The 23,929-nt window shown below is 41.3% G+C and overlaps 1 protein-coding gene across 2 annotated transcripts in view; it reads right to left on the bottom strand.

Moving 5' to 3' along the window:
• Window positions 1-20,490, bottom strand: part of nkd2b (NKD inhibitor of WNT signaling pathway 2b) — a 35,071-nt gene extending 14,581 nt beyond the window's left edge. The window contains exons 1-3 of one of the 2 annotated variants that reach the window (XM_035406710.1): window positions 20,147-20,490; window positions 19,985-20,011; window positions 19,783-19,877 (exon numbers count right to left, since the gene is read on the bottom strand). In XM_035406710.1, the coding sequence (XP_035262601.1) occupies window positions 19,783-19,877; window positions 19,985-20,011; window positions 20,147-20,171 (147 nt within the window). In that variant the 5' untranslated portion in view covers window positions 20,172-20,490. Of the gene's footprint in view, window positions 1-19,782; window positions 19,878-19,984; window positions 20,013-20,146 lie in introns of those variants that run through there. The other variant, XM_035406721.1, reaches the window with a different exon arrangement.
• Window positions 20,491-23,929: the final 3,439 nt, after the last annotated feature.

Here is a 23,929-nt window from a genome sequence, read left to right as displayed (position 1 = left end):
GAGTTGCACAACTCAGCGTCCATTAACAATTTGCTACAATGAAACAGCACTTGGGTCTCCAGTTGCCTCTTTGTTGATGGTAGAAGCACAGGCAGCTTTTCCACTGGCTGGCTTCCACACTGACAGGGCAGGTGCCAAGCCTGGCTGATTATGGCTCATGAATCCAATATTGTTATTTACCAGCCTCAGACAATCAATTACATTACAACTGAATTATTTGAAATTAACACAGTGAAAACTTTGTTTGCCAAAAAACTGGTTAATTGAATCGCAATAGGGACATTACTAATCACTAATTTAATTCCCTCAACACTAGGCACATTATTTTAATTGCTATAATACTATTGAACTATTGCTCTAACTAATGTCGTTTTCATGGTTGAAAGCAGGAAAACTATCTTATGCCTATGTCAAGGTTTTTCTTCATGATGTTTTTAAGGGGAATCACCTGTTTCCCTCCAAACACCACATGTTCCTGCATTGTTTGCATGTGCTTATTTAAAGCTGGGTTATCGATCACTGTCAGCCTGCAAACTGGTCTGGAAATCACTGCGGGGGTGCGTTTCCAAAAATAAAGAAACATTTGCACAGATTGAAGCAGCACCAGGTCACATGACATAAAAAAACATGGAGTGAGTACTCAAAACAAACAACCAGATAAGGGGTGGAAGACTGATCCATGGAGATAGGCGCACAGTAAATTAAACAACACCGCATGTCCCAATATTAATAGGAAAACATGTCCAGTGCTTACGCAGATGCCATGCAAATATCAAAAGGGCAAGAGCAAGGCTCTCTTTGGAGAAAGGAAAAGTGGTTCCCTTTGTAGAAAGTGGAAGAAAGTCCAGAATTTCCAGCTATTTTTCATTCTTATGTTTTTAACACAAATGTGATCTGGCACTTTTTGCAAACTACCCTTTGACCAACCCCTTCCGCACCCAAACAGCTGAGCATTCAGTTCGGTAGATGCATTAGGTGTATCTGCCTGTCTGTCATGGCCGCCTCCCTCACGAGGGTGGGCGTGATAATAGCATGACGCTGCCGTGCCATCTGGAGCTGTCACAGAAGGCTCAGAGATGGCCTCATACAGACGGCGTTGAGAGGGACCGCTCATCCTCGACTCCGACGAGAGACAAAACCTTTTCTTGGCAGGACATGAAGGGATTCTGATGCCTCATTTGGTTGTGGGGCAACAACAGCTGTGGAGAGAGAAATGAGGGCCGCTCGCTCGCCCTCGCTCGCCCACGTCAGAGGCAGGGCCAGGCCTTTGAAGTCCCCCGCACCTCTCCATCGGGGTGCCTCTACCGGACGCTCCCCGGCACCACCCGCTAACCCGGCACTCCGAGCCTTGCTTTGACTTTCCCCGCTTTTATTTACAAATGTTGATTTACATAATATATCGACCCAGGCTTTCACTCACATGGGAGAAACAAAACCTTGAATATATTGTTAAAATTTCAAGTGTGCGGAGCTGAATGTTGGTTATTTATTGCAAATTCAGCCATACTTTATTACATTACGTTTACATTTAGCATTTCACTTTGTGAAGATTTAAGGCACCATGTTGTTTTTTCCAGCTTTTCCAACCACTACTTTGGAGTCACTATAAAATTAAATTTTCCCAAAGCTTATGAAATCTGACATGTTTGCAGAGTGCAGTGAGCCACATTATATGAGGCTCAATAGGTACTCATGTGTCGCACAGTTCAGCTCCAAAAGCAGTGAGGTGGTCAAACTGAGTCACTAGAAAAACGTATTAAAAGCCTTAAAGTGTGCATACATACCCATACAGATCTCTATGTGTATCATATATGTGTCTCCAGCACTGTGCGGAAGGCTCATAAACAAGTTTCAGGGTGCAACAATGTGTTGACCAAGAAAGGTCTTCGAGGGGTACAGTTATAACATTTAGACATCAAATTGTTTGGGAGCGCTGAATACAGTATGCTGGCATACATTTCATTACCAGTCTACTTTGGAGACCTGGCACCTGTGAAATGTTAGGATGTACACAACCTAAGGTCACTTTACTTCATAAGGACACTTAATCAGACTCATACCCATATAAATATTTAGTTACACTATACAGCTTGATATGTTTGACTCATGTTTGTTTCCTCAGAAACCTACCCACTGCAGCACATGCGAGTAAGCCAGTCTGAAAGCAGCAAGAGTACAGTGTCTTCTATCAGTGCTAAAACAATGTAGCACACTGCCACTAGCAGAATTTGAGCATAAGCGCTAACACTGGACCTCAAGTCCTCTCATACCCACATTATAAAACTGGTTCAAGTCTCTAATTGGGATAAACCAGCTGTTTGATGCTGGTCATCATGCCCCTAGTAGCTTTTCCACTGACCCGCCAAAGCTTTCTGCAGGCAATTTAAATATGCAACTCAATACAGAGGATCACATTTCAGCTGAACAAGTGCTATGGACTCCAGGAAAACTTTAGAGTTGACTGTTTATGGTACCACCAACACCTTCCTATATTATGCTTGCTTGTAAATAAGAGTGACAGCTCTCTGTTTACAATTTTATGATAGGGGAAGTAGGCACTTGTGCTTTTGATGTTCGTTTTTAGGTGTGACCAATAAAAACCACTATGGAGACCGACACTCACACAGCAATTCAACATATAGTGATGTATCATACCTCAGTAAAAAATAACCAGAAAGATGATTTAACTACATAAATTTAAGTATGCAAAGTATATTTGGCGCAAAAAAGTGAAAACATGTAAAACTAACACAAGAAATAATTTGCAATGTGTATGAGAGCATTAGAATATATCGTCAAAGAAAAGATTATACATATAAAAGATTGACATAAGTAAATGCAGACATATCCAACCACACACACGCACACACACACACACACACAGCCGGAGAAACACATATAAACACAGCCATTCACACACACACACACACGTGTGCATAAAGACTCGGGGGAATTACACACGTCGGCACACATCAAAGCTCATGTGGGAAGAGCAGCGCCATTCAAACAGGATGTCCCTCTGTTTGCTGCTCCCATGTGAAATTCTGCGGCCCGGGCTCTGTGGCGCAGCCAATGGCGAGCTCCCCCGGGCCGGCGGGGCTTAAGGGATTTGTTCCACATTCCACAGCTGACCCAGGGAATGCGAGTGGCGGGGTCAAGCTGCGGGGACGCGAACCTTTGCCGCGGCGTCCCACCAAACGACATGAAAACTGCGCTATTTCACACGGGACGCGCGGATCTGATCCAAACCAGCGCCGGAAACCATCAGCAAGGCTTGCCTGGCAAGCATGTGCTGTAGCACAAAAGGCTGCTACAGTGTCTGTAAGATCTCCTCTATTGGTATCGTGATATACTGAATTATGGTGCAGTAGGAATATATACATTACTATTGCAAACTGAGTCTCCCCACTTTGGTGTCCAACTGTCACTACCTCAACCTCTCCTAATATCCTCACTGAAGGAGGGGAGCCGTATCAGCCTGGCTGTATCAGAACTGGGACTGTGCTGCACACACAGATCACAGGCGTCTATCTAGTCCACAGAGCCAGACCTCCATTTTAATGCCATTTGCATTACTCTTCTGGGTAACCCTGTATTCTAAGCCTGCACTGATACTTATACATGTCAAAGGACCAGGTTAGATAAGTGGTCATTACACAAAACCCATCTGCATTGTATTAAAATCTATTGGCTGAATTATAAAATTTCAGTTGCGGTTTTATTGAAATCTGAGGCTCACACTTCTCTCTGGCCCATAAGAGTTTGGTCCTGTGATCCAGCTGTTGAGGAAATAGAGGATAACAGGGCAGGGGTTTGTGTGTGTACTGTATGTGTGTGTTTGTGTATGTGTTTGAGCGCATGCATGTGTGTGTGTGTGTGTGTGTGTGTGTCTGCGGGGAGGTTAACTATAACACTTTTGGCCGGGACAGGGGCAGGGACAGACTGGGGCGGTAACCCACTGGCATTCCCAGCAGACGACCACAGCGTTTCCTCACTGGCTGCACAGTAGCTCCACATGGCCACCAGAGATGGAGAAGCAAGTCAGGGATACAACATCGCCCCACTAATGTGGCAGGCATGTGACCGCAGCCTGCCAATCAGGCCAATGTATCGGCCGCACATATTTACAAGAGGTAATGTCACAGACAGCTAGGAAAAAAGCGAAAAAGAGCAAGGGGGGAAAGCAAGAATAATGGGTGTAAATCATGTGTAAATCATAATCTGGTCCCAAGGTGAAAGGGAAATCTCAATGCTTGGACAGAGAAAGATTGCACTTGACTGAATAGAAGCTACGATTTTGCCTCAGAAAATTCTGCCCTTTGAAATCCCAAGTTCTCATTCTGGAACAGCTGATAGTGCCAGACTTATAAAATGACACAGAGTGATCCCTCTTGCATCCTTCTTCAATCTATCCTTCCATCCAGAGTACGCTGTGCCGGTCTCCCCCGCCTGGCTCTGTCTTGCGGGGATGGCGTGGTTCACTGAGACCACTGGCATTCGTGACGCTGGTGCAAGAACAGGTTTAATTCCAAGCTGTGAAGTTCCTCACGGCCCTGACACTGGGCAGGGGTCGCCACAGGGTCAACCGCAAACCCTCTTCCTGGATATTCCTAAAATATACCTCTGTGCACAGGAAGTGTGAAAGGACAAACACTTGCTGGGTCCCTGAGAGCCCATGTGTTATGGCAACACTGCAAGTGAGCAAATGGCAACAAATCTTATGTGCGCCATTTCCCTGGAGAAAAACATTTGGAACTTTTCATTGCAAAAGGGGCAAAAAGGTAGAGAAGGAAGAGATAGCAGAGACATTATGGTGGAGGAGATACAGCTGAAAGATCAGGGAAGTGCAACAGCAGGTTGATGTTATATTTTTATCTGACTGAAAAAGCTATTCTTAGGGGAAATGCAGTTTCTTGCAGATTCCATCAGTATTTGAACTTTGTTCATTTTCTGATAGCGCACTTACGTAATGCCACTGAATCGCATGTAAGGTGATTTATAAGCCAATGCCAAAGGTAGCCACTTGTTCATGTACATTTCTAAAATTGAAGAGTGAAGAGCTGAGTAGATCTCATGGTGTTGGAAACAAGGAGGAGTGAATGTGAGTAAATATTTGCAGCACCTCTTGGGAGAGGAGCGGATTATTTTAGATATGTTATGTAGCTCAGCCATGTGGAGAGAAAAATATGCAATCCGGTGTGATGCCAGAGCCCACACGTCACATGCCAATATTCACCCACAGTCGAAACCTGAACTATGCGCTTAAATACGTACAACTGCACTCAGCTCCCAACCCTCCACTACAGTGACCTTGAGAAGCAGGCTCTGTGAGTCTCAAACAACATCCTTCAGTATGAAATTCTAGACTGCAATTCATCCATGCAAACCTTAAGATCAAAAAGCTGATGTTGAAGTTGTGTATACAACTAAAATGCTAGCCTTCATTAGCCCATGATCTGGAATCAGTTGTGGCTGGCAGCCCCACAGGGCTGCACATAGCCATAGAATTATCAAGGGAGGCAGGGTTTCTACTAACACTGAAGTTGAAAGATCAGGTCCGTCACTATACTGCAGCTGTTTTAGTCTTGATAAAGGCATGATAAAGGTGTTTTAGTGATTATGTAGCTGAATGACTGGATCATTTGGAAAGAAAATGTCAGCTTCTGTATACAACCTACCCTACAGTGTCTACTAAACAGATACAGCAATAATCATTGTCTTCTGAAAGGTAAATGGACTCATACTGGATTACAGTGCTTACAGTATTTGATATACTCTCCTGACACATGCACACACACACACCCACACACACTAGTGTCACCGGCGCACACACAAATCCAGGTACGCATGGACACAAGCACACACACAGACACAGACAGTGTCTATAATTTATTATTCACCATAAAAAACACCAGCTGTGTCCTGTGTAACTGGCCTCTTATCTCTGTAAAATAACAGCAGTGAGTAAAATGCGATGATGAAATAGTCAAGTGTCACTGACGGAGGTTTTGGCAGCACCCTGCGAGGCAGCAGGGGTAAAAGTTCAGCAGATATGGTGATACACTAACATTCTTGAGGAGATAGCATCAGCCGGGCCCACATGAACATGAAAGAGAAGGGGCCAAACTGAGGCCGTGAAGGGGAGGGGCCAGCAGATTGGCATTGCCACAGAGATGGGGGCACCATCGCTGTTTTACTAAGCACCACCATCAGTATGAACACTGTATAGAATTACACACTTAAACCAAGACATCCACACAGCTTTCATTCTTAGAATGATTTAAATCCATATCCAGATAGACATTATTTGCATTTGACACAAGCCATTTACCGTTGCTGTGCAGCCGGATATTTACAGAAAGAATTCAGGCACAATACTTCAAAGGACAATCAGTTTGAGTCCCGCTAAGTATTCAAAGCTGTAGTGGTGAAGTTATGTTCTTCTCATCTATTTTCGTAACAGGAATTTGAATTGGCATCAACCAAATCAAATAGGTAAATCTGAGAGATCTTTCTAGAACACAGTGGTAGCAACAGCAGCCTTCCTTAGAGAAAGCTTCTTATTTTATTTATTTTTAATTATCTGTCGAGTAAACACGCTACCCAGAACAACCCATAAATCACAGCACAGACTAATGCCTGTCTTTGAAGTGGATGGAGGAGGTCAGGAGAGAGAAACAAGGGGAAGAAAAGGAGACTTCGTTCTGAGAAAACGTGAACAGTGGCCTCTTTCAGTGCTTTTTGGGCCCTTGGTATGTCCCCCTCCCCTTTTGTAGTTTCCTGCCCATGGAGGACGTGTAGCCCAGTGTAATTAGCAACCGAGCGAAGTGAGGCGCACAGTAACCTCGGTGCAGTTTAGGATTTTGCATCATTACTTAAACAGAGGTAACAAAACCCTCTGCCCTGACATCAAAAAGTACACAATGCGCAGGAGTGCTGATTTGATGGGCGCTCCTGTCTCCAGCCCTCCAAATCTGCCCAAAGCAGACCCAGTCATCAGAGCTCTGAGGAGTGTAATCAGGCCGAGGGCACTCCAATCAGAAACAAGGCTACAGTCCAACTGTTTATGACAAAAGGGCCAGGCAGACCTCACCTCTGCTTTAATTGCAGGATACAGGAAGACGGAGTTGGTTGGCCTTCCCATTTAGGAGCCACACTCCAACATTAATAAACACTTCAGTATGGGTTAAAAGTACACGGCCGAGGACTGCAAGGGGAAGGGAAAAAGAACAAATTTACTTCTAAAGTCATCATAAAACCCAGAGAAAGAGGTAAATAATAGTCAGAGCACATGTGGAACCACATTTCTTTTGGGGCTGGGGGCGGGAGGCGGGGGTGGGGGATTGTGCCAGGGCTGGCTTGTCTGGAAAACGGTTTCCATACTTTGAAGACGCCAGTCTCTGTTTCAACAGCTAACCAGTTTCAGATGTGACAGCATAGTTTTATGAGCTGAATAATAGCAGCACCTACACATGTGCAAGCTTGGGGTACGTGAAAGGGGGTGGAGTCGGGGGGCTCTCTCTACATAGAGGGGAAGCACTGAACTCCAGATCACATATGACACTTAAATTGAAACAATAAGTTAATGTAACTTCTACATATTTCCATTTTAGTTAAGCGCAGAACTTTGGAAATCCACACAATGCACCAAACCCTGTTATCATCAAGAACCATGCATAAATATTGTTCTTCAGTTTTAATTCATAAGGCTTGATCGAAGGCTTGATATTATAATTTACTCATTTTGCGTCATTATTTATTTATATAAATCATACTGTCCCATGTGACTCACAGGGCCATAAAAGACTTATGCATAAAGTGCATACGGTATAACAAGAGCAGTAAGAACACGAGAATGCATAAAGAGTGAAAGATGAAACATTAAGTAACAGTAGAATTAAGCTAAACTAGCTCAAGCTATTGAGCAGGGGTATGCAACAAGGGATGATCTATTTCAGGATTCTGTGCCAAATTATGCTCTTAATTATTTCATCAGCTCAATCATATCTTGATCTGACATTTGTAGCTACAGTCACAAACTGCAAGTGTACCCTGAAGTTTTACTATGCTCAAGTACAGGAGTGAACCAGCATAGTTTATAGAGCTGTCAGAAAACACTAAGGTAATTGGATGGAGCAAAAACCAGCACGCAGACCAGTCCTCCAGGACCAGCACCCCTGCTATATCGGTTTAAAACCACTCAAGCATTTACCGGAAAGGCTTCTCCATAAATGACTAAGTAAGTGCCAGGTCAGAGAATACACATGTTCCTAAGAGCTGTCATTTTCAGCAAAGCACATTCCATTTGAAGGAAGAAATGTATGCCTGTCACTACACACTGAAGAGTGGATGGATCATGCCTTTTTTTAACAAAAATGTATAGTTAAAAAATGGAATTTCAATCTTGTAGAAATTAGAGCTAGAACTAAGAACTGCGGAAGGGGCTACAGTACATGCCTGAGGTAAAGCAGGAAGCATCACATTTTGCTTTTACACTTTCTGGGACTGGTTTAATATTTCAGACGTAACACATTTGTCCGGTTGGTGCCTTTAAGGGAGGCTTAGTTGCATTGCATCAAAACAAGAGGATCACCCAACCCTCCATTCTTTTCCATCTCACCCATTCTCTTTCGCTCTCTCTCTCTCTCACCCATTCTCTCTCTCTTTCTCTCTCACTCTCTCTCTCCCTCTACCTCTGTCTCTCCCTCCCTCTCTTTCTCTCTCATCCATTCTCTCTCGCTCTCGCTCTCTCGCTCTCTCTCCCTCCCTCCCTCTGTCTCCACTTTGTTTTCTCTCTGACTGTTTGTTTTGCGCGCAGACAGGAAGCTCGGGGTGTAGGGTGTCCATAGGGCTGTGTTTGGCGGCTCAGACCCAGTGGGACACCGAGCGTAGGAATGTGGAGAGCAGATGAAATTTCTGAGGCGCTCACAGAAGCAGTTTGGAGGGTGAAGGGTGAAGGGTGGGTGAAGGGTAAGGGTGAAGAGATCCTGATAGATTTACGAATACCTGCAAATTTTAATCACAAAGATAGCAAAAGGGAATTATGAAATTCATTCACAATTTACCAGCTTTTTGATTTGAAATCTGGTTCATTCAGGATGCACTGCAAGGTACTGGAAGACCCAAACACACACATGCACATGCCCACACAAATACACACAAACGCACACCCACACACGCACACAAACACACCCTCACACACACACACACACCCAACCACACCCATTTCTTGTGTGCCACTTCCAAGAATAACATCTAAAGGGATATCTTCACTTCCATCACTAAAACATTTTTGGTACAGGACACATAACATAATTTTCACAGAAATTCATCCTTTTCCACCAAAGGCAGGTCAGGTCCATTTTATCTACTCTTTTTTGAGCCACAAGATCTCAAGACCTTCTCAAAGACATTCCATGTTACAAGGCAATGTCCATGATGAAACAAATGGGCCTTTACTTCATGATTGAAGCTTACATGTATTTCATACTCTGGATAGAAAACATGAAGTTGCCATTCATTATCAGCACTTACACTATGGGGCTAAATCAAGAAGCCTGGGTGTTTATGTTATTTCCCATATTTATATGGATATGTTTCAAAGGCAATGGATGGGAAGCACAAAGCCAAAAATGATTGATTTTATAAAGGTGGTACACTACCAAAGGAGAGGATACACTCAGTAATAGAGAAAAACAGGAGTCTGATTCTTTTCAATCCTGTTCTAGTATGGATGGACCTTCCCTGAATTAAATGTTGCTGGACAACAGCAACTCTTTTGATGACCTGCTCACAATTTTGTAATATTCACCACCTTGCCTATGATAAATTTGCAGTTCACAATAGAAGTATAGCCATAATAAGTAAACAGCCATAGCATGAACACGGAATACACAGATATAGAGACTTGTAATTTATCAACACACAAGCCTTTTAAATAAACTATTCCAAAAGTTAGAAAGTATAATCCAAAACCACGAAACACAAGAATAGGCAATTCAAAGGGTTCAAAGTCCCTAAACATTCATAAAATTAGTTTTTTAAATGATATCACAAGGAAGGGTTTTTTCCTATATGAAAACTGTCTCGGGTGTGTTTGATTAATACATGGTATTCAATTAAAGCACTGCTATAATGACACCACTTATAATAATAGCAATAACAGACGTAATAAGAAAAAAAAATCTAATATCCCCATGACTGCTCTAATGCCTGCGAAATGAAGTATGCAAGAAGAGCTACAGCTTTCTGCGAGGGAACAGAGGTTTGTGTGGAAACATACCTTACACACTAAAATGTAATAACCTTTGAGCCTCCCGGTGTTTTACTTGGCTGGGCAGAGTGCGAGATCAAACACAGAGCTGGATCCAGTAAACTTTGCCAAAAATGTCAGCGCTAAGCAGCAGGCTCCGGGCCTCGGTATTTTCTTTCCTCTTTGCAATAAGCGACAGAGGACCAATATGGCTTTAACCCTCCCAGGGCCACAAAGTGGTCTGGTATAATATGCACCGGGAAGTCGAACCGCTCTGATTCTCTTGTTACAACATTACAGCTGTTTTTAAAACTTCATCATTCCATGTTTCATACCACGCTGAGGTAACTTTTTAATGGACACACATTCTCAAGAGAAACTCCTTACAGTACAACAAATGCAGAAATACAAAAAGACTGGCTTTTCAATACTGTGTAAGCACCACAGAGCACCACAAATCCAAGCACATTACCTGATACCGTGGGAGGGTTCATGGCACTCATTTGCATCAGATACACTCAGATAAGTGGCCTCGAACAATTTGTTAAAAAAAAAAAAAAAAACTCCTGATTTTCCAGGTTCCAACACATGATGCAAACAAAAAAAATTAAATTTGTATATAGTGCCTTGAGGTTGAACTCCCATAGCAATCTGTCTCCTTCAGAGCTGACAGTAATGAGGAGGCAGCAGCGCTCGCGCTCACAGATGAAAGGGAAGAGCTCCGATCAAGGGCAGCCACACTCCTGTCATCTCCCGGAGTCCTCTGTTCTCTTCCCACTGCCGTTCCCACTTCTGTTCTCAGTCTAATACTGCTCAAAACGCTCGCATATCCTCTCCTGATTGTGTCTAATGACTTTACTTTAAAGCCTGCTGAGCTGATTCCTGGGGAAATAAACACGCCTACTGTTCATCATGTGAACATCAACCATTGTGTTTTTGACTGTCAGCCAAGCCAAGGAAACCTTCTTCTGATTTCAAAATATTTCTGCACTGTAGTGTCGTATTCAGAGGGGTTATGTATATTCAGTTAAACTGCATTGCTTTTCGATATCAATTGAAGGCATGGTCATGCAATAGTATTAAATTAAGAAAACTAAATAAAACAAATTACGATTTGTTTGACACCTATGTCATGTTTGTTTATCATTTTATGCCGGTAAAATTAAAAATGTTGTGCAGGAGTAGAACGCCCTGTTACCAGAACAACAACGATAAGCTTGACGTTTCCTAAGGGTACAGAAAGCAACTACATGAAAGTTGACCACTGCGTCTTTGGCCAGGACAGCAGTGTATAGAAAATGTATAGAGAAAATTTTCCATTAAATGTGGTCCATCTACTCTGGCTGAGAGCATCCCAGTTGCCCTGCCCCCTCCGACTCGACACCCCATCACCCGCCCAGCCAGCCTGTGCTCCAAGCCGGTTCTTGTTTGAAGTGAGCAAACAACTTCAAAGGTCCTCTCGCAGTATAAATATCCTCAAATAAAAACATGCAATCCGCCTGCAATGTATTTTTCCATGCGAACACACATATACACAAACATACACACACACAACCACATAGACTCATAACCAAGGCAGGAATTTGATCACATTTCAAAGTGTCTTGGCCTGCAAGGTGTTGACGTTAGCACTGGCAGAAGATTCTGTGGTGGTGGTGCCAATATTGGGGGGAGGATGAGTGGTTGTGGGCTGGAGCAAATATGTGGGTGGGGGGGGAGGAAGTAACCGATTTACAAACTGTTTTTTTTTGGGGGGGGGGGGGGCATTTTTCACAGCATAGGGAGAAAAATGAATTGATCTCACGGGAAGGGAATGTAATCCCAGTCTTTCAGTGACCTGTTCACAAGAGAGAAAAAGAGTGTATCCACACACCTCCTGCTTACCACTTCTACCACCCCCCCCCCCCCCCTCCACATACAGAACAGCCCTCCAAAATGCCCCCCTCCTCCCTCGTAACCCCCACAGCCTGCCCCCCACTACAGGCTCTCTCTCTGCTCCAGGGTTTCTGCTGTACAAACCAGGACCAGATGTTAGCCGCAGCCATGCTGAAAGACCCTGCTGTTCTGGACTGCAGCCACATGCATCTCATTCAGAGACCCAGGCTCACAGAACTGCTTCTTGTGAAGCCAGCTTCAAAAAAAAAAAAAAAAAAGAAGGAAAAAAGAAAGAGACCAAAAAAAAAAAGAACATAAAAATTTCCCCAATGCCTCCAAGTCTCTTTAGAAATAAAGTCTCACACACATTAACGCAGCTTTCCTCAACAACACCCCCCCTCCCCCCCCCCGACACATACACAAACACTACCCGTCTGGCCCCAGTCAGAGATTAATGCTAGCAGCAATCTCTAAAAGAATAAAAGCACATCACTGCTCCTCATTACCCTAATTTACAGTGAAAGCTAGAGAAGGGCCAATGAAGAACACCGTGACCGAAAGAGGATGAAAGTGATACTGCATCGTAATGAAATGTACACATACTGGTCAGACAGGCACAAAATTGCTCCTTGAATAATACAGACGTAGAAGCCACTCTTTCAGAGTCAACCACCGCATCCATTCAATGGTGGAGAAACAAGAGCGTGGCACAGAACTGACTCCTTGGTGTGTTTGTAGAGGAAATTCATAACTGACTGTGAAAAGCTTTAAAGTAGCCAGGTACCTTTGGCTTCTATTCCAAACCAAATATCACAAACATACGCATTTGGGTACACTTTAAGTTAAAGACATACGGATATGGCAGTGGAGAGGAGGGTCCAAACAAAACATCCCGTTCTAGCAGAAAATAGAGGCAACACGAACTTGCCCTTAACCAGAAAAGTAAGCCATATCCCATTTTTTTTACATACATTGGAGAACCAAACCATGTGTATAATACAGAGATATGGTTCAAGAGTCCAGAGAGGAAAAAGTAAGATAACTTAAAAATTTAACTACTTACTGACAATACACAAAAACCCAGCTGTACTTGCCTTAAAAAGATGAAACTTTTACTTCTGATATTTAGCTCTTTAATATGAAAATATTTAAAATTATTTTCTGTGAACAAATATTTCCTATTTCCTCGTTTTAGTATTGTTTCACATATTTCATATGACTGACTTTTCAGGGGGTTTTATATGGATGACTTTGTAAAAATAACTTTCACTATATAAAAATAAATTCACTGAAACAGAAAGACAAAATGTTTTGGGGAAAATATGGAAAATTAGGGTAATATGGAAATAGGGGAAATTCTGTTTCATAATAAATGGAGCCAGATTTTGCTAGTAAAAGAAAACGCTTAACTAAATAATCTGCAAATACTGTAACATATGAAGTGCTGACAATACAAGTCAAACTTTTCCTTCTAGTCTGAGTGCCCGGTCTCAGAAATAAGTGATTCCTAATGGGATGTCTGGACAGCAACTTCCAAGGACAACACTGTCCATGTGAAATCTTTTTTTATGAAACCTGCACTAACACATTCTGAATGTCTTCTGATGAATTAAAAATGTGAGTGCAGCTGTAATCACGTAAAAATGATTTCACAAGAGAACTTGAGCCCTTGGACTTTACTCTCCTGCTCTCCTGCTCTCCAACTCTACGTTCTTTAAGGAAAATGATTTTCTGAGCAGCCCTTCATAGCAAGGCAAAAGTGGTCTCACTTCAAAGTGTTTGCTTCACTTCAAAGCGCTAACATACTATGAGTGCATCTAGTGTTTGTCAGAAAAACAAAGGTACTCTTGATAAATCAAATTATGTCCTTTTTTGTCATATAGAGAAAAAGTGTTCCTAGTTTACACCCTATCACCCTTCACAGATTGCTTTCCTAATATATTTTCTTTTTGATAAACAACTGCAAATTAAAATATAAAAAGTGAGTTTGAAAGGAGATTAAGAAACTTCCCAAATTGTAAGCAAGTTGTAAAAAGCAAAATAAAAAACTGATAAGTAGTTATTGGCTGTGGTTCCTTGATAATCTAGTGGAGACGATATTTTTGTGGAAATTATTTATGTGTTAGCAACCCTTTTACTGGAGAACAGCCCCATTTACCTGAATCATTCTGTTTGGCTTTCCTACCCATTAGCTTTTCCTGGCATGTCTCTAGATACTTTTCCGCCAGGTGTTAAAACAAGTTGTGGGTGCAACACCTGAGAAGAGCAGTCAGAATCATCAGTCTTTCACCAGTCCTGGCCAGTCTCCCTTCCTGAGTCACACAGAGCCAGTTCCAACATTTTTAGCACCAACCTACATACTGCTCTGGGACCAAGACATTCCAAGGCGTGTGCAGTTAAATGGCACAGATGGCACAGTGAAGAGACTGTCTCTATAAACTTATCAGTGGATGTGGGGAATGTAGGTCCTGTAGAAGCAGGTCATATTAATTAGCAAGACAAAACCACATTCAAGTAAAGCTACAGTTAGGGTAGTTTTGAGTGATTCTAAACAACCTCTTTATCACTTATTTTTTTTCTCACTTGGCTAATTTGGATGTTGAGTCACAATTGAGTGAATGCCTACCCCATCACGGCTACATCCTCTATCCTTGCAGAATTACACACATCTGCATTTACAGTAAACTCAGTTATCTGCTAAATTTACCATAAGCAACAAATGAAAATCTAGTCATACTGTAAAACATTTGTCAGATAATCAGATTAACATTGGACAAATGCATTTGGATCTACAATTTAGATGCTATCCAAATGAAATTGTACATGCTTGCTATTTATAAATGCACAACTTTTAACACGTGGTTAGCATGTTTAACGTGTGGTTTAGCAAGTATAACAGCTCCATTTTGCTTGCAGTCTTGGCCCTTCCTTTGCAATTCATCTTTATTTTTACAAGGTTGTCCCCCTCACCCCAACCACCACCACCAAGTGATGGGAGTGGAACACTATGGCTCCCATGGTATCACACACCTTCAATAATTCACCCCTCACTTGTTTGATGTAAGAGCCAAACAGCAAAGGAATAACAGATTCCAGATTTACCTATCCTCCCAGACAACTGGGGTGGAGGGTCAGGGGAGGAGGGACATCGAAACACAAGATCCTCCTTTTCCCAATCGGGAGATTTGCAGATTTGTCCTGTTCTCATAATTCTTCCTCCTGGTCAAAGCCAGTGTGTGTCAAAAGGCCTTTGGCTGCTATTTGCTTAATCTGATAATAGAATATGCATCATGAAACTCAGAAATAAAAATGCCATACAGCTATAACTAGGCTCATCCATTCTGATAAAAAATCTAATAAACTCTCTGGGCTTTAAAAAAATTACCATTTTTCTCCTCATCTAAGTGTCCATGGGGATTTCCCTCATTCTCATACTGGTGTTTTTCATTTGAAAGGGCTGTCTGTGTGGTAAAACATCAACTACGATTATAAAATGGACTACGGAAGGAAGGAGCCTGACCTTGAAAGAAAGGCAGACATACTTGGGCTTTCACAGACCAGGCATTTTAAACAATAAGAGGTTTTGAGGAATAGATTGTCTACCCAGGTATTGTTCTTACTCAGGACACTACATTGCCTTTATAATGACTGTGGTGCATTCGGTCAGAATGGGCTGAGTTTCATACTGTACAATTCCATGCATGTCTAATGAACACATTTTCAAAATTGCTACTTTAATTGAACAACACAACAATTCTAGAGTAGTCTGTTACCTAAGTAACACACCTATCACGGTAAAAAGATTGGAGCCCAACTGTCAAATATTTACAGTCTGTCGATCAGGACAGCCTATTCAGACTAATTGTTGACTTTTCTGAAGTTCTTAAGATTGTGATGGCAATTCAACATAAGCACAGTTTAGACAGAACAATGCCTCAACATGCGCTTAACATTACTTTAATGGTCTGTTGCGCACATGCAGAGTTCCCAGTAAAGAGGAACACTCCTGCCATTACATTTTAGAGCACTGGTATACAGCCTGCTTCCCTGTTCCTGTTTATCAGGTGCTTCATGATTGGCTGATTTTGCATCGTCACTAGTTTCCTTGTACAAATTTCACGAACACTGAGTAACATAACCTTGAGCTACCTGTGAGAAGAGGTGAAGAACTGAGACTAGTGATGAGTGAGCAAGACCTTGGGGAGCTATCATGTCTTTAATGATTGCACAAATCACAGTGCTTCGCAACAGAAGCAACGTCTTGATTGGTCCATATATGTAAGTCATTTACAACATAAAGCTCCACCCATTGTGGGGATCATGAAGCCCACCTTCAGAACTCTAGCGAGAACCTGGCAAGTGCTTCTCAGCTCCAATCCATGACTCCTGTTTGGATGAGATGAGAATAAAACCATATAATGGAGTATTTCAATATGAATATCTAATCATGGCCTCCAAAATCAGCTATGGATAGGGTACTGAACATACCATGAATATTCATGAAGAACACCCTTAGAGTCAGACATATAAAAATACATTATTATGTTTAACCATCTGGCCTGGTCTCTTTGCAGTGAGTCAAGATTTAAACAAAGAACTGGGATTTTATTCATAATCCCTATCAGCATCATAATAAACAAAATTTGTGTGAAAGCTCATGTTTGTGAGCTTTTTTGTAATGTTTCTGATTGACAAGACTAGCCACCGTCCAAGCAATAACCTCCCTAGACCAAATAAAGCCAACAAAGAAAGTAATAACAAATTTTCTTAAAAAAACAATACTCTGGAAAATCCACATAGCTCAAAAAAGAATAAAGCAACCAAAATACCAACCAATGAAGTAAAGGAGAGCTTGCTGAACACAGTGTTGACCTAGCAAAATAAAAAGAAACATCGGGTGACTGTAAAAGGAAAATCTACCCCAATCATCAAATGTGTGTTCTTTTACATCATAGCTGCTATTGGGTAAGGAAATAATCATGAGTGCAACAAACATGTACTAGCACCAAGTTTCAAATTACAACATCTGTCTCTACCTCTAGTTCACTAAAGTTTATACGTTTACAGACTGTGCTTCATATTTGGACAGATATACACCAGACAACGCTGAGGGGCAGATAAAGTAAACCAATATGTAACAAAATGAAAATATCTGCCACTCTCTTTCTCTTTTAGACACATAATCACTCTCCCTCTCTACATCTATCACTATCCTCTTTCTCTTCTCACACACCAACAAAATCTCTCTCCCTCCCTCTCTCTCTCTCTCTCTCTCTCTCTCTCTGATGTCTGTCAGCTGCACTAGATTACACATTCCTGCACTTTGGGGATGGGGAGAATGGGGGAAGGGGATGGTGGGTTGCATTGGGGAAGGGGCTGGTTCCTTACTGCTGTTTAACTATCTAACTAACTATCTGAAGAACAGCTTTTTAACACCATGCAACACTTGCATATGTTTCTTGATCATATGAGTGATGTTTTACTCACATCCACTCACAGCATATTTGATCTATTTCCTGTATGTTAGCTGATCAGTGCTTAGGCTTTTACAACTGAAGCTTTGACTAACCGGCACCTATGTGTCAATATTTGAGTAAATGAAACTTACTGAAGCTCCAGGTGCCTCTACGACAACAGGGGCCTGGACCTGTTCAGTAACAAACAAAAATGGATTGTCCCTCTAAACCCCACCCACAGAAGAGTTTGAGTTTGACCTGCCGTCGTGCACGCTGGGCATAGGCAGGTAGATGGTGAAAAATCTCTGTCTGCCTTTAAAAAAAAATCATAATGATTATCCATCAAGAACTAATTCATTTCAATCTTAATTAAGTTTACCTACCAAAAAGGCACATTGTTAAGGTCAATTTCTTTCTTATATATAAAATAATTATAAAATGTAGTCATGTTTTTTTTTTTACACAAAGGTGAAGCTGCCACATTAGATACAATACAGTTAAAGGCAGTCAGCTGCAGAGCTTATCCTTACTCAAACTGATATTACATTTTTATCAAGAAAAACAAATCACCAGATTCAGAACAGTGAAGCAGAAAGTTGTAATTCTCCCCAACTTACTGTTCGCTTCGATCCAATCTACAGTAGTGGCACTCCCTATTATTCAAATTCTATGAAAACGAATCAGATCACCCTGATCACAAATTAGAGCGACTTCACCCGAGTGTATTGCCAGTTATGCAAACGAGATGAAAAATTATGACTCTACCCACTAACAGCAGACTAAACAGCATGTTCTTATGGGAAATTCTTGCTAAGAGCGAAGCAGATGATTCATAAATGACATAAATAAAAACTTCTTAATTCGCTAAAAGTGGGTGGCAGGAGAATGACCCCTTTCATCCATGAGGTCATCTGACTGAGTGGAACCTGACCCACCGCACCGGCACACCCCCATACAGCCTCACCTACAGACACATTTCTGTGTGAAGGCTCAAGCCCACACCTTTCAACATTTCACTGTAACCGTGATGATGTAATGTAGTGTCACTGGGAGCTGCCTGGCAGAACCACAGCTTTCATAGGAAGAGCAGGGCATCGAACGAGGAAGAACACAGCACCTTGAAATGCCAGCAGCAGCAACAACAATAACCCTTACACCTATCCCAGCTCCACCAGAGCCACTGCCTTCACCTCAGGATATCCTCACAGTAACGTGCAGCTCTGTGCCACTCACGGCCAAACCTCTCCGCAGGGCGGCGATGTGTGTTTGCAACTGCGGTAACCTGTCCAGAATTCAAGGGAATAACAGCAGCTTGTCACGCTGCCAACTGTGACAGCGGCAACAACGATCTTCAGTTTCACAAAGCCTTTGATATGTCTTAGCGGAGAACTCTGGGTATACTAAACCGCAGCAGACTTTGAAACAGTGATTCTTGGGACAGTTTTGAAAGGTCAAACCTTGCCCTGTTGCAGCAAAACGAAGGTGGTAGTCGTACAGACACACAGGGCAATTTAGTGTTATCTCAGGTAACAGCTCAGGACAAAACTATGCATTTAAACCCAAAAAGCAATGAAGGTAAAAGTTAATTGTGGTCTCTAATCGCATAGCTAAAATATTCCAGACAGCCAAGATTGCAATTAACTCAAATACAGCACATTTGCCCCATCTTCAATTAGATGAGCTGTGAAAGTTTGTTGAACAATGACAGCAGAAATTGCCTGAAAGGGTTAAGAATATGAACCAAGAGAGTTATCAAGTTTAGTGTCCTCTAGGGGCAATGGTTGTGACTAAGAGTTAGTTGAAACTGATTACCTTTTATAGTCTTTCAAAAGACCATAGTCCGCTCCTGTGTTTGCTGATATTTGAATTTAAGACGCGTGTTAATTCAGCACGTACGTTTCAGTAATTCAGTCGGCACTACGATACACGTCTTAAAATCCAAACACTGAAAAACAGCCAATGATTGTACGATTGTACGTGGAACAGCCATTACACTTATAGAATGAATAATCATGTTTAGAAACAATTCGCCAAGTTATAACTGCTTCCTCTCTACACATTATTCTGCAAAGTAATGACATCAGTAAAATGCATCCACAATGGTTCCGTGTAACAACAGCATTTTTCCAATCAGCTTCATTTATGTACTTATCCAAAAACCCATGTTAGGTTACATCCTTAAAGAAACCGTCATCTTACCTGTCTCTCTTTAAATTTGTGATCAGCTGCGCCGTACCTCTCGCTCTCTTCCACCCCTCTCCGAGAGATGTACGCGTTCACAACGAAACTGCCTCCTGGAAAATGGAAATCCAAAAAGCGAAGGTACGTTTAATATTCCGATAACAGCAAAGAAACTAAGTATTATAGAAGTTTAAGTTGATGGATAAAGGATGATTCTCACCTTCGGGGTTTTCTCTGCGTTTACAGGCTGGATCCCGGGCACGCACAGAAAGAGAGGTTTAAAGACATTAACTCTCTATTTCCAATATAGCACAATCCAAAGCGGACAGCAGCAAATTAATTAAAATACAGTAAAATGTGTTTGCATAGAACAACATCTTACCGTGTTTTGACTGAAGTTTTCCCATTTTGCTTCCCTTTTGTCTTGCTTAATTATAAGTTCCTTGAGCGATCCTTCATCGATGAAGTGGTCATTTAGACAACAAGGTTACAATATGTCCATAGCGCAAACCGCGAGAACAAGGTAATCCACAGATCCTTATATCTATCCACAAATGTGGTTGATAGGTAGGACAAGCGCATGAACGATAACTACTCGATTCCTTGAAAAAAACTTTAAAATAAAAACAGCGGGCGAGACATAGTTGTCTCAAGACATGCACGGAGCCTTTGCAGGCAGCTCACTGCATTGAGCTATGAGCAGGAGCCAGACGACGCTCTGGTTAACTACCAATAGTGTCAATGGCGTCCTCTGTCGGTACAGTGTGTATTCTTATTCCTTTTCACTTCGTCACGGAGCCAGCCATCACATCTTGCCAAGATTCTCTGGGATATTTAAATCAAAGGAAACACAATAGCAGGCTCCCCTCCCTCACACACCCCGTTCCCTGCACATATAAACACACACGGCTATGTGAACTCATGACTATTGACCATTCTGACAATGAAAACTGCAATGAAATACTTCTTACTTGCAAAATTGCCTTTTATCATTACATAGAATTTTGTTCATGCCTGCCTGGTTCATGCCATAAACCTTCGGGTAACAAACGGCTACAGAAGTGATAGATATGGGAGTGCCAACTCAGCTTTGGTCAATCCATAATTGAGTCACTAGAAGGACTGTGGGTAACGGTTGCGTAAGACGACATTCCACGCTCTAATTCCAAACAAGTGACTTCATTTTGGATACATAATCACTTACACGCACGCACAGTTCTCCATCCTTTTCCCATCAGTACCAAATCGTTTATTTAGTATAGCACTGCTGCCTAAGGAGACTGAGATAATAGAGGAAGCTAGGCTACTGAGGCGACAAGTGACATTTTCTTTTAACAAACACTATTCCCTGCCGCTGATACTTCCAAAATGATCAAATTCTAGGTATCGTTATTTCCAGGCATGGATCCAACATATACCGTGAACTCTACTGTGATGTCCTGAGAGAGGCAACATGACTCAAAATTATCCATTCAGGTCAAAACATGAATGGATCACAGACATAAGGGACATGCAGCTCACTGGTATATCATCTCATAAAATCAAAGATGGACATATACTGTAAATACAAAAACACAAACATGTGGTGGAGAACCCCAATATTTGGATCTTTCAAGACCAAACTCCGCACAGTGATAGTATCAATATAGGTATACTTGGGTTTACCAGATCTTAATAAGTTTTTTTAATGAGGAAAAGCATTCTACTTTATTCAAATGATATGCACATATGACATGCATATACTAATACATATAATATGCAAATTATTATTGATGCAATTTGCATCATACATTTTTATCTGAAACTTCAAAGTTCAAGTTATATTAATGCATTGCAAATGTCAGGTAAATTGTTATGTTTTAATTTTGTCAGTAAACACAAAGTGACAAGATGATATGTTCTCATTATTGACATGTTTTTTCACTCACCCATGTGAACAGCCAGATTCATACTGATCGCTGTTCTCAAGATTAAAGCTGTACACCTCGGACTTCAGAAAGAAGTAGTTAGGTCCTAATCATCACTTCATGCAGTTAAACCAGCCCAAAGGGAGTGCTTTTTAGCCTGAACTCAACTTGGTAGTGATTTGGGACATAGTGGGATGGGGGAGGGGTTCAAATCTCACACAGACTGTCAGGTACAGACTCATTTCTAATATCTCATTCTGATGGGAAATGCAGGAGAAATGCATATCTCACTGATGACAGCTTGATCCCCATCAGCCCACCTAATTATCACCATTCTGCTTTCAGGCTAGTTAAGAAGGAGTACCATATTTCCATCTCCTACTCTTTACCTCTCAGGTTTCTTTCCCATGCATGGTTCAGATCTAAAAGGCTTTTTAAAGACATGGTAAATATGCAGGACGTGAAGCAGTAAGCAATCTAAGGCAAACAGTAACAACAGCTGTTTCATCCAGGGAACACATGTGCAATTTAAAATAGCAACGAAACAGGGTCTGAGGCTTCATAGAGATGAAATACTAACTGGAGTATCAAAGCGGATGCTGTGCAGTAGATGACAGGTAAAAGCAGCACAACTGCTGGTGGAGATTCAGACACTAATCCTTTCTCTGGCTGAGAATGGGATGGGAAATTGAGCCGTCAGACTCACTTTGTATTAGAACGCATATTCAGTATAAGTGCAATACGTTTTGAACTTTACTCTAAGCAAAAGCTATATTTTCTTTATTCATGTCTCATACAAGCATCTCACATTCAACAGTCACCGAATTCAACAAAAAATGTTGATTAAAATGACATTTTAAAATATGTGTTACTAAAATCAAGCAAGGTGTGGTTAAATTGAAAAGAGGTCAACAGCAAGTTGCAGTTACAATGTATACATGTTACATAGTACTGGTCATGGTTATTTCTGTTTGCAACTTGTCAGATTAAATATACTTTTAAGTCAGCAGTTTATGGAAGTAACCAGTTTAGGTTACCATTAATTACAATTGTATCGATCACAGGAATAGCCTGCTAGAATTGCCTGTGAAATGTGCAACCTTTAGCAAAAAGATAATAACCCTGTATTTATTGAAAATATTACATAGTTAAAAAAGCTTTTGAGATACTTCATGCAAGGTAGTTCTAATTAACTCTATAACATTCTGTACAGTCACATAAAACCATTTACAGAGACAAAGGGCTTTTAAGGCCAGTGTGCACAGCCTTCTGGGCATTTAGCATTCCAAAGAAAATTGAGGTTTTTGGTGCATACCTGCCTGTTTGTTGTTGACACACTGTGACCCTGAGAATGACAGCATCACAGACCAGCCAGACCAAGAAGTCTTGTGAATAAAAAAAACAAACAATTGTTACTGTGTAAAATACTGACACAAATATACAAATATTCTGATAACAGAAGACAAGTAACTCGTGGTTTTCTTGTATCAAGAACATGTCATTACAGTATTTAAATTAACATACTGTACATGTTGTGCAGTTGCTATCACAACTTAAGTGTACGATAAACCAAACATTTATTTATATTAACACGTTGTACATGTTGTGCAGTTGCTATTCCAATTTAAGTATACAATAAACCAAACATACACCAATCAATCTGATTAAATTAACACCGACCCATTCTTTGATTTAAAGCTGTCAATGTCATACACGGTAATTACAGCTACCAGGACAGTTAGTTCTATGACTTCTTAAGACAAAATAGAAAATGTAGCTTAGACACAACACACAGAACTTCTTTCTACATGGCAGATTGTGTAGACATATCACCCAGGCACCTAAGTCCAGTATGACCGTTCCATGAGTGTTACTTCAACATGCATAGTGGAAGCACCACACCACAGTTTTATGATCCATACAGAAAATAAGATAGATTACTTATGACAGATGAGAAAATCTGAAGCATTACGCAATTAGACAGGTTAATGTCTCAATGTTGAAATAATGAATGTGCCTACTTGGAAGTGAAAAATGGCTTCAGTCAAACATTTTCAGGCCAGACATTTTGTGCTGCAGGGCAAGCCAACATTGTTACCTTCCCGCACATTTGTTTCAGTGTGTAGACCAATCTGTCAGGGATGTAGGCTCTCAATGCTCCTTTTGTAAGACTTTAGATTATGTAACATTTTAAACAAAGAGGGATTCATTTTTGCTAAATCTTCTATGTCTCAGAAAATCTCAGTTGAATGTCATAT

The sequence above is a fragment of the Anguilla anguilla genome, chromosome 1, assembly GCF_013347855.1.
Source record: "Anguilla anguilla isolate fAngAng1 chromosome 1, fAngAng1.pri, whole genome shotgun sequence".
NCBI classification, from domain to species: Eukaryota; Metazoa; Chordata; class Actinopteri; order Anguilliformes; family Anguillidae; genus Anguilla; species Anguilla anguilla.
This window is presented reverse-complemented; position numbering and strand designations above follow the sequence as displayed.